Source organism: Pteropus vampyrus, unplaced genomic scaffold (assembly GCF_000151845.1).
Source record: "Pteropus vampyrus isolate Shadow unplaced genomic scaffold, Pvam_2.0 Scaffold51, whole genome shotgun sequence".
Classification (NCBI taxonomy): Eukaryota; Metazoa; Chordata; class Mammalia; order Chiroptera; family Pteropodidae; genus Pteropus; species Pteropus vampyrus.
The window spans coordinates 1,538,472-1,549,145 of record NW_011888832.1 but is presented as its reverse complement, the minus strand read 5'-3'; the positions used below and the strand labels follow the sequence as shown (position 1 = coordinate 1,549,145).

The 10,674-nt window shown below is 53.7% G+C and overlaps 1 protein-coding gene across 1 annotated transcript in view; it reads left to right on the top strand.

Annotated features, from left to right (window-relative positions):
* Positions 1 to 10,674, top strand: part of SLC6A2 (solute carrier family 6 member 2) — a 48,134-nt gene that overhangs the window by 26,450 nt on the left and 11,010 nt on the right. Inside the window, exons 4-6 of the mRNA XM_011360178.2 lie at positions 1,670 to 1,808; positions 9,209 to 9,343; positions 9,706 to 9,809. Of these exons, the coding sequence (XP_011358480.1) occupies positions 1,670 to 1,808; positions 9,209 to 9,343; positions 9,706 to 9,809 (378 nt within the window). The remainder of the gene's footprint in view (positions 1 to 1,669; positions 1,809 to 9,208; positions 9,344 to 9,705; positions 9,810 to 10,674) is intronic.

Below are 10,674 nucleotides of genomic sequence, written 5' to 3'. Positions count from 1 at the left end.
GGATGACGTATTACAGGGAAATGAGTGTCATGAGGCGACAGCTCAACGAATGTCACCCACTGAACACAGCCAAGTAACCAGCACCTAGAGACCAAAAGTAACCACATAGGAGGGTCCGAACATAAAAATCCCTAATCAAAGGCGGGTCATGGTGGGTCACATTCTAGGCCTGTAGCTTCCTTGACAAAGGTCAGTCTTCACCTTAAGTGAATCTGTCTGTTGTCTTTTTGCATCTAAGATAACACACCTTTGGCCCATCGGCGTGGGGTCCTTTTTTGGACGCCACAGGCACCAGAGCAGAGACCACGGAGCCCCTCGTGGTTCTTTGTTTCCCACACACCGTCTCCACGTGCTGGAAATGTTCGTTATTAGCTCTCCTGTCTCCATGGCGTAAAGGAAGTATGTGTCCCTCTGTGGCACTTCTGTTCAATCCCAGAGACGCCCCCCGCCACCTTCTCGCTTTGCTTTCTTCCGCCTCCTTCATCTCCCATCATCTGCGTAACCCCCTTTTCGTCTCCTCTGATTCTAACGTGTGAAATACGCTGCCAAACTGCCTTTTATGCTCCTGAGGGTTTTCTTAATCTGTTGAGCTTTTGCTCCCTGGCAATTGTCTGTCGTCAGCTTGGCTCAGATAAACTCATAAAAACGTTCTACAGGTTTGGACAGCTGGCTGGTGTCGCAGAAGTCCCCACTGTGTCCCCTGCCCGTCAGACCCCCACCCCCAGACAGAGGCACACCTGTCCTGGCCTCTGCCTCTTCAGGGTGGTTCCGCCCGTTGTGCTTTATGTGAACGGAAGTCAGGCAGAAAGAAGAACTCTTGGTCTGGGCTTCCGCATAGGATTATGCGCGAGCGGAGTTACATGTGAGAGATTCATCCACACGGAGCATGTTTCCGTGCAACATTCCACTTCATGAACACATCATAATTTCTATATCCATTCTACCGTTGATGGATATTTGAGTATTTTGCACTTTGGGGTTGTTATGAGTCATGCCGTTATGAACATTCTAGAATATGACTTGCGGTGAACTTAGGCACAGGCTTCTGCTGGGCGAAGACCCAGGATTGGCGTGCCCAGGTGCGTATGCACATACCTGCAGCTGTGGTACACGTTCCCCATTGGAGACACGTTTACTCCTGTCCCAGGCTCTGGACCAGGCACGTAGAACCTCAGCGACATGGATGTGTCGGACTAGATAACCTTCTGTCGTCAGAAGCTGGTCTGTGCACTGTAGCGTGTCCCTAGCGTCTCCTCTCTAGATGTCAGTAGCACCGCCCCTGCCCAAATCGTGACGATTGAAGACACCGCCAGACACGGCCAAATGTTCCAGTGTCCCCTGGGGGGCAAAACTGCCCCGTCGCCCCCGTCGAGAACCTCTGCCCTCTGCTGTAGACTGTGAGGGCAGAGACCTTTCCCGTCACTTACTACCATCTCCCCAGGATCAGACATGCAGGTGACACTCAAGAGATTTTTCTTACTGTTTAAAAAGCAGCCTTGAGTGGGAGCGTCCTCAGATGACTCGCTGTCGCATACCGGGCCGTCCTGGGCCCGAGCGGGCCCACACGATGCAGTGCTGGGCAGCATCGTCTCCATCATTCCTTCACGGCCTTGTCATCCTCGCTGACTGACGGCGCCCTCCCGGGCCCCCTCCCCTCTCCTCCTGGCAGGCGCGGCGTCCTGCACCTTCATGAGAGCAGCGGGATCCACGACATCGGCCTTCCGCAGTGGCAGCTTCTGCTCTGTCTGGTCGCCGTCGTCGTCATCCTGTTTTTCAGCCTCTGGAAAGGCGTGAAGACGTCAGGAAAGGTAATACCTTAGTGTCTCTTTCAGTTGGGAGGTTGGCCTCAAAAAGTGAATTTTTTCTATCCGTGATTGTTAATTAACGAAAGGAAAAGGTGGAACCGGACACACGAAGCCTGGGTTCGCGCCCGGCTCCGCCACTGGCTCTCTGGGCAACCTTGGACGAATCCCTTCCCTTCCCAAAGCTCAGGCTCCCCAACATTGAGGGGGGCTGCAAATGGATCCGGGTCCCCCACCCTTCTCTACCAAAGCTTCCCTAACGGACCTGGGAATGGGACACCCAAGGGCCTCAGGAAAAAACCAAAAGCAACCTATTGACGTGTGATGGGGAAACCTCGAATTCTGACCTAAGGCTTCATGCAAATGTTGCCTCCTGCTTTGGAATATAACCATTGCTTCACTACTCATCCCCGCCCTCTGAATTTTTGAGTAAAAGAGTCTGCTCTAGAAAATATTTAGATGCATCCAGGGGCTTCGTGCTTCCTTGACACAGTGCTGAGTGTCCCCAAGGGTCTGAGTGTCCCAGAGAGAGGTTAGATGACCTAGGAGGGCCTGGCCAGAGTTGGCATTCTGGACCTAAGTGACACTGCCCCCTGTGGCCAGCCCCTCCGGCTGGAGTAAACTCAGGCCACAGCCCCTGCTGTTTCTGAGCTGGAGGACACAACTGCCCCATTGGGACCCTGTGAGGTCCTTGTGGGGGTCGACCGCATTGACGGGGATGTAGCGGGGAGATGTGCTTTCCAGTGTTTGTTCAGCTCTTGCCGGGTGAGAAGCCTCCTGACGATGTCCTGATGTGAGATGCCAACCGTTTTATTACCTCTGCCGTTCCGTGGGTTGGCTGTGGTCAGCGGCGTGGCCGATCTGCTCTGTGTGATATTGCGTGGGCTCGATTCCTGGGGTCTCCACCGGGCTGGAACGCACACAGATGGCAGTTGGTGCTGGTGGGGAGCTCAGCTGCCACCGTCAACTGGACACTTTGGGTTGTTTCCGCATCGCCTCTCCATGTGGCTTAAGCTTCTCCGGCATGGCGCTGAGTCCCAGGAGCGCGTTCCAAGCAGACAAGCCCCGATGCGCCTGCCTCTCTTCCAGTCTCTGCGTGCATCGCGCCTGTTATTGCCCCGGCGGCCAAGATAAGTCTTGTGGTAAAGACTAGCGTCAGTGCAGACGGGGACCCCACGCAGGCTCTGGTTCTGTAGGGGGGCACGGGTCCGTAATCTACCGTAACCGGGGGGCGCGGGTCCGTAATCTACCGTAACCGGGGGGCACGGGTCCGTAATCTACCGTAACCGGGAATGTGTGAATTTGTGAGACTCTTCATTAGGCAATGATTTTGGAAAGTGGGGTGCATCGGGGTTCTCTCTGGTGCTCCTTGGTCCTGCCACTGAGAGCGAAGGTAGTGGCAGGAGACCAGCAGCCAATGGGGATGAAATCTCTCAAGAAGAGCTTGACGTGGAACTTCCTGTGTTGGAGACATAGTGTCTGCCCCAAGGAAGAACCCAAGCAAAGTGCAGACCGGGTCTGGGAGGAAGCAAAACCAGGCTGAGGCCACCACCAACCCCGCCCCGGCATCTAGCACATAGTAGGTCTTCAGCAAACATTTACTGAAGGATTAATGAGGGAAGGAGGGAAGAAAGGAAGAAGGGTGGGTGGGTAAATAAGTCTGGGGACCTTCATTACATGTTCTTTTGAATTCAGTTCAACTTATTAAACATTTATGGACACATCTGTGTACCAGGCTTGATACTGGTCCCGGTGATGCAGGAACCAGGTTCGTTCTTCAGTAGCTTGACAGTCCGTGTATGTTACAGACCCGTGTGAGTCAACCGATGTCGTGTATGTTACAGACCAGTGTGAGTCAACCGATGTCGCTAGTTTCTTGAGTCTCCAACCAGAGATCCATGTGTGTCCACCCCCCCTTAAATAAACATTAATGATTAGTTTTTCTATAGACCCTGTCATATATCTCGTTTTTTAACTTAACCTTACCTTGGAGATAATGTCACATTAGGTAGTCAGGTAGTCACATTAAGTATTTAATAGAAATACAAACTGTGGGGTTTTTAAACTGTCATTGAATCAGTTGAGTGGGTCTCCACAATTTTCAAAAATGAAGCAGGCTAGATAGTAACCGTGCATCGCACGTAGTAAAAGTAAGAACTATCTCGTGGACTTTGTGTTTCGGTTACAGCATCTATAGGTTCATGTGGATTTTGTCTCAGTGTATAATGTATTTCCTCCCATGAGTCCTCATGGTCAAGGACCTCTGAGCTGCTGCATCGGTAGAGGAAGAAGGTCTTTCAACTGAGAGGGTCTACAAAGACCCTGGAGAAGGTGGCATGTGGGCCAGGTTTCCAAGGACAGATGCAGGGAAAGGCGAGGTAGAGGGAAGGGATTTTCAGTGGAAGGAACTGTCTCAGCAAAGCCACAACGGTGCGGAAGCCCCAGGCCACCCTGTGTAGCCTCTCTGTGCCTCCCCTGTGGATCGGAAGCAAGGTGGCCTCTGCAGGTGGCAGAACCGAAGAAGAGGGATTGCTACTGGCCTGGGGGTGGGACCAGCACAGGCTTCTAATATAGCACCGGAGACTAAGTTCCCCGCAGCCATCACCAGAGAGGTAGAGTCTGCCCCACCCAGTGTAGCACTTGGCTGGGGAGGAGCCTGAGTTGTTCGCTGGGAGAGTGATGCTGAAGAGATCCTCTGTGCAAAGAAAGACATCTTCGGGAGAGTTACCCGCTCCCCTGAGGCCTGTAGTGAGAGGCATGATGGGAGTGTCCCGCTGGAGAAGCCCCCAGGTGGGAATATGTTAAGCCGCAGCCCGCATTTGCGTAAGTCTCCCGGTTTGCGGGGAGGGGCTTCACCCAGAACATTCCTGTTCCCTGTCTCTAATTGTGTTTATAAACTGGCTCATGAGAAAAGCAAGAGCGTTGCGTATTTCTTCCAGATTGCATCTGGAAAGGGACGGGAGCTTTTCTCAGCAGGCTGCCACAGCCAGAGCGACCGGAAATGAATTGCAAATGTTCACACTTCCCGTCTTGGCAAGTGAAAGCTCTGTGCTCGGGAAGATGTGTGACTCCGCAGCCAGCAGCTGGGATGGTGGGGGGTGGGATGCGGTCTGAAGCAGAGAGAAAGGGGTTACCCCAGACCACACACTCTGTGACCTTGGCACATTGACCGCCTCGAGGCAGAGGGCGGGGGTCTGAGTCAGGAGTTAGTCAGCCCCCAGGGAGCCGGGCAAGTGCCTGCACACTCACTACCCTCTGCTCGCCATCCTGAAGTCCTTCCTGCCTGTGCCCCGCCCCCATCCCAAAGTCCCTGGCTGACCAGGCGCTTGGCCTTTGCACACTCAGTAAGCCAGCACCTAAATGAGGTGCCGAAGGGACTTAGGGTCCCTCTACTCCAACCTGCTTGTGCAGATGGGGAATCTGGGGCCCAGCGAGAGGTGGGGTCCCATAGCAATCTTTAGCTCGCTAGGGCTTGAACCTGGGTCTCAAATATGCAGAAGAGTGAGTGAGTAAGCACATGGCCTTGTGGTCAGACAACTTGGGTTGGAGTCCAGGCACCTGTCCGGTCACCCGGGCATCATGTCCTCCTGGGTGACTTCAGGATTCATGATGCTCCCGAAACTTCAGTGTCCTCACCTGAAAAGTGAGGGCAAGCAACGGTCACGCCAGCTTCCGGGGCTGTTGGGAGGGTAGAGGGAGAGGCTTCCGTGCACGGCTGGCAGGTGGAAATCGCCAGTCAGAGATCCTCGTCTGTCTTTGTCCCTTCCCTCGGCACCCCTGCCAGTGCTCCCCACCCCCCTCAGTGGTTTTCAAACTCTGCCTACTTCCCGTGGGGCTGGAAGGAAGGTGAGGGCCCAGGCTCCCACCTGCTCCGTTTCCATGTTGGACTGACCTTTTGGAGGTGCTGGACTCCTTTATGCCTGGAGATAAATCGAGACAACAGAACTAGCCAGGGTCAGACACCAAGCTCTATCTACTTCACTGCCAGGCTCTGGGCTATGTAGGGGACGAGAAAAGACAGAACACCTCTTGAATTCTGGCAAAGGTGGTGGGGTCGAGAAGAGAGAGAGATGGACCAATTCAGAGTAAACCTGAGTTCAAGAATATTTAAACAGAAAGGTCGTTTTGTTACTTTTGAGTTCAAGTTGTGATTCTAGCCAAGTCTTCTCACTAGGGTGTCCATACGGGTTGTCCCTGGCTTGCTTTAGTGACTTGATTGGACCCAGTGTAATGAATAGCACATTTGCATACAAGCAACGAATGGGCTAAAATATTTACAGCATAGTGTTTTCTTGAGTAACACCGGTGCATACTCCTCACTCCGTAAATCTTAGTATGTGTTTCTTATTAGCGCAAATGTCCCTAACACCCAGTTCAGAGGATTATAGATTCTAAATTATGAGAGGTTAAATTAACGCAGTATGTAGGGATGAAGCGTGGGCATTTCTCATCTCCGTGATCGAGAAGACCTCAGAGGTAACCCCGGCTCACGCGGAGGGCTTGTGAAAACTCAGATTCCCTGAGAGTGTGACTCCCCGGTGGGCGGGTGGGTAAGAATTGCATTTCCGACAAGCTCCTAGGTGCTGCGGATGCTGCTGGTCCATGGGCCTCACCTTGACCTAGGCGATCCTTTGCCTAAGGCCTGGATGCCACAGCTTGCACACCTGCAATGACAGGGACCTCACCCCCTCCCTGGGCTGTTTATTTCCTCTTTAGAGAGCACTATTCACTAGAAAGTTCTTCCTTTTAAGGAGCCAAGATTTTGGGAATGATTACCAGCGACTGAGTTTGGCATCCTGGAACCATGCAAATTCTAACCTGTGTCCACAGAAACACAAGGTGGAGAAGAATTTGAACTTGGGGCGATGGAAAACAGTGACCTCTCTTGGGCACGGATGACATTAGCCCAAACCAGTGGGTTTCTCCTCATTCTTTCATCTCAGTCTCAAAGATAGACCCAGGTTGGTTCCTCATGGCCGGAGATGCATTGCAAGTTGATATTTTGAGAGCAGAGAAGTCTGGGGTAGAGATGACACAGCCCAAGTGTCCCTTCTCTTTGCCCAGTGTGCACACAGGGCACATGTGAGCATGAGCAAGCTGCTGGCCAAGGACCCAAGAGCCTCCCTTTTGACACAGGACCTTGGGCAGCAGAACTCAGTTCTGCCATCAATTCTGAGAACTTTCAACGGGATTCAGATGGTTTACTCTGAACACATGAGCATGGGCAAAGCAAACTCCCCTTTCTTGATGCCTGACCAAGGTCAGAGTGAGCTCGGCCGTGCCCCGATGTGTTCCTTGAAGAAACTGAATCCACGTTGGAGCCTCAGGCATGGCCAAGGCAGGGCTGCCTCCAGACCCCACGGGAGACTCCTTAGAGTCAGACCAGGGGATGTTGTTTTTGTCTGGGTGGAGTGCTGTTTTCGGATGCCCCGCTGGGCCGGGCAGAGGGCCTGCAGCTGTCAACATGAGCTGCAGGGGAACATAGCAGTTGAGACCCAGCAAGGATGTGTGAGGGCTCCTCCCGGTGTCTGTAACCAAAGAGTGGGGCCCATGTGTCCCAACTTGGGAGAATAAATCCAGGATTAATTCGAGGCCATCCAGATGCAGTGACTTCACTTTCTAAGGCATGTCTTCCTCCTCCTTTGCTTTTGGCAATTTGTCCTCCTTGTTCCTGGGCCCTGATAGAAAATAGAAATCTAAAGCCAATATCTGCCAAGCCCAGCCCCCTGCCCCATGTAACCAGGGAGAGATGGGACAGAGGAGCCCGTCCCTCTGCTGATGCCCTCGGAAGGTATGGCCGACCATTAGTGCGTTTACTTTCTCCTTGACTCATTTGCTCATTCCTCCTTACATTCTTTCAATCATTCTTTGGGTAACTTAGTCATCTACTCACCCTCTGATTTATCCCAGACCCATTCATGCATCTATTTATTATCTATGCACTCAACCAGGTACTCATCTAACCATTCATCTATCTGTTTAACTGTCTACCCAACTATATATTCAACGACCCAGTCATCCAACCATCCATCCATCCATCCATCCATCCATCCATCCATCCATCCATCGTCTGTCCATCCGTCCATTCATGCACCTATCCATCAACCCATCTATTTATCAATCCGTCAGTCCATTCATCTACACGACTGTCTTATCCATTCATTCATCCATTGAACTAACATTTTTTTAAGTGCCCATGTGTGCCACGTGCCGAGGGTACAAGTTTGAAAACTATGGGTATTTTGCTTATAAGGAGCTCATGGTCTGGTGGGAAAGACAGACGGCGAGGTTAAATCCCAGTCCTTAAATGTAATTACGGAAAAAATATGACTTTCCTTTCTACATCTCAGTTTTTGTGTTTAGCCCATGTCTTTCTAGGCTGGCAAAGAATTTACCCTCAGACATGTTCCAGGGCTGTTGTTTTCAACCTAGGGACATGTGGGAATACTTGGGGCTGCCCAGTGCCACGGCTTTGGGGTGAGGGGCATATGGTTCTTAGGTCATGCGTCCTCTTGCATTCCCACTGAGTCTTCCTTGGGTCTGGTTACCCCAGGCCCGAGCGGATTTTTTGCTGGAAGCACAGTCTTCCTTCTGCAAGGCTGCCTGTGGCCCTGTCTGCCTTTAGCAGCAATGTTTAGCCCTGACCGTTTGTTTACATCACCGGGGGAGCTTCTAAAACTTACCGAAGTGCGGGCCCCACCGCGGCCCAATTACATCAGAAACTCTACAAATGGGATGTGAACTTGCACATTTTAATCTACAGCTTCCCCCGGAGTGTTCTAGTGTGTGGTCGGGGGTGAGAAGGGACAGCCAGGAAATGCGCACGATCTACCCTCCCCCACCTCTCTTCTCCGGTTCCTCTGCCTCTGGCAGGATGGAGGCAGGGGGGCCTCCTCGTAGTCTGGGGACCCCTCTCTTGCCTCCGGGTCTCTGGACAAGGCAGTTGTCTATGCCCCAAATACATCTCCACCAGGATGAAGAAAGGTCAGACAGCGATCTCTGCCCAGCCATGTCCCTCCTGGGGCACTGAGCTTAGGAGAAGGATGAGCTCGAATGAGGGGAGAGGTCAGGAGAGGGCGAGGGAGAGACGGGGCACAAAGGCGGGTGTGCTTAGTTCTCCCGGGGACAACGGCCGGATCCGCAGAGGCGACGGGCGCTCTGTGTCCCGCGCCCGTAGCTCCCACGGCAGCGCTGCACCCAGTGTGGCTGACTCTGTCCGGTTCTGAGCTGCTCTAGGGTGTGGCTCGTGTCAGGTCACTGCATCCTGGCCCGGCCTAGTGATGGAGCTCGTGGCATGGGCGCTGCGTGCAGGACGCCGGGGAGGGCGTTACCGGCTCGGTCAGGAACGGGCGGGCCGGAGAGGCGCACAGCGAGGCCCTCACGGCGAGCTCGCCTCCCTCCGCCAGGTCGTGTGGATCACAGCCACGCTGCCCTACTTCGTGCTGTTCGTACTCCTGGTCCACGGCATCACGCTGCCTGGCGCCTCCAACGGCATCAACGCCTACCTGCACATCGACTTCCACCGCCTGAAGGAGGCCACGGTCAGTGCCCCGTGGCCACCTGCACTGGGCCAGAGTTGGAGAGGGCCCCCCCGCCCCGGGCAGGCAGGGATAGGAAATCTGGTGCCAGCTCCGCTCCCCACTTCAGGGGGAGCCTGGGACCATCCTTCCTTCCCACGCTGGCTGCAGCGCTCCCCCCAACCGGGGCCGATTTGATTTGCACCCGTGGGTCTCCACGAGCCCGTCCAGAGCTGACGGTGCGGGAGTCTATGCAGCCATTTAGTGGCCTTCATAGACTCCTCTTTTTAAGGAGAGCCGTACGCATCCCTGGGGCGTCCCAGCCCTTCTGGAGCAGTGAGGCGGTCCCGTCCTCGAGGGTGATGGCTTGTGTCTGCCCATCTCAGGTATGGATCGATGCTGCCACTCAGATATTTTTTTCCTTGGGGGCTGGATTTGGAGTCTTGATCGCATTTGCCAGTTACAACAAATTTGACAACAACTGCTACAGGTAAGATCCTTTTCAAGGCTCTGGAAAGCTCTGAATCCTGGGGGTCGACCCTTGCAGGGGTGGGAGAGACGGGCTCTGGTTTGGGACAAGGGACCTTTTCTTCATGGGTTTCTTCCTCTGTGAAACGAGGCACGTGGACCGTCGTGGGTGTTCAGTGAACTCTGACACGGCCTATGAGTGTCCTGATGAACTCATTTCAATTCAGGATGCCTATTAAATGCTGGGTGAGGGGCTGGGAAATTTGAGGCCACCAGCACTGAGAGATCACAGGGATGGGTAGCTGGGAGAGGGACACACTACGTGGCTTTCAGAACAGGCAGCACTACCCGTCTGTTAATCTGGGGCCCAGGCGGGCAAGGACGGGGTATCCAGGCTGGTGGCATGATGGGTGAGGGCCTGGCAGGATCAGAGGTAAGATCGCAGGGCAGTGGGGTCAGAAGGCCACGCTCTGCTCGGTTCAGTAAACATTTAACGCTGCCTCCTGCGGGCCTGAGTGCTGTGAGGGCTTTAGACACGCGCATACCTTGGGCCTGCCTCCAGCATCCTCTGTCAAAGGCTCTAGACAGAATTGCAGTCCCTCTGGTACAAGGCAGAGTAGGGTGAATGCAAACCAACGGGGCAGGCTCTAGGAAGGCTAAGGAAATGGGGTGATCATCCTTCTGTTGGGGGATCAGCCGGTGCATGGAGGTGCGTTTGAGGCAAGCCATGGAGGGTAGCTAGGACTCTGACAGGCAGAGACAGCACGACAGCGTGGACAGCTTGCACGGGGAACCACCTGAGCAAAGCGCGGGAGGTGGGCCAGCAAGTTGATTGCTTTGGTCAAAAAACTCATGTTGGGGACTCACAGAAAATGAGCCTGGAAGGA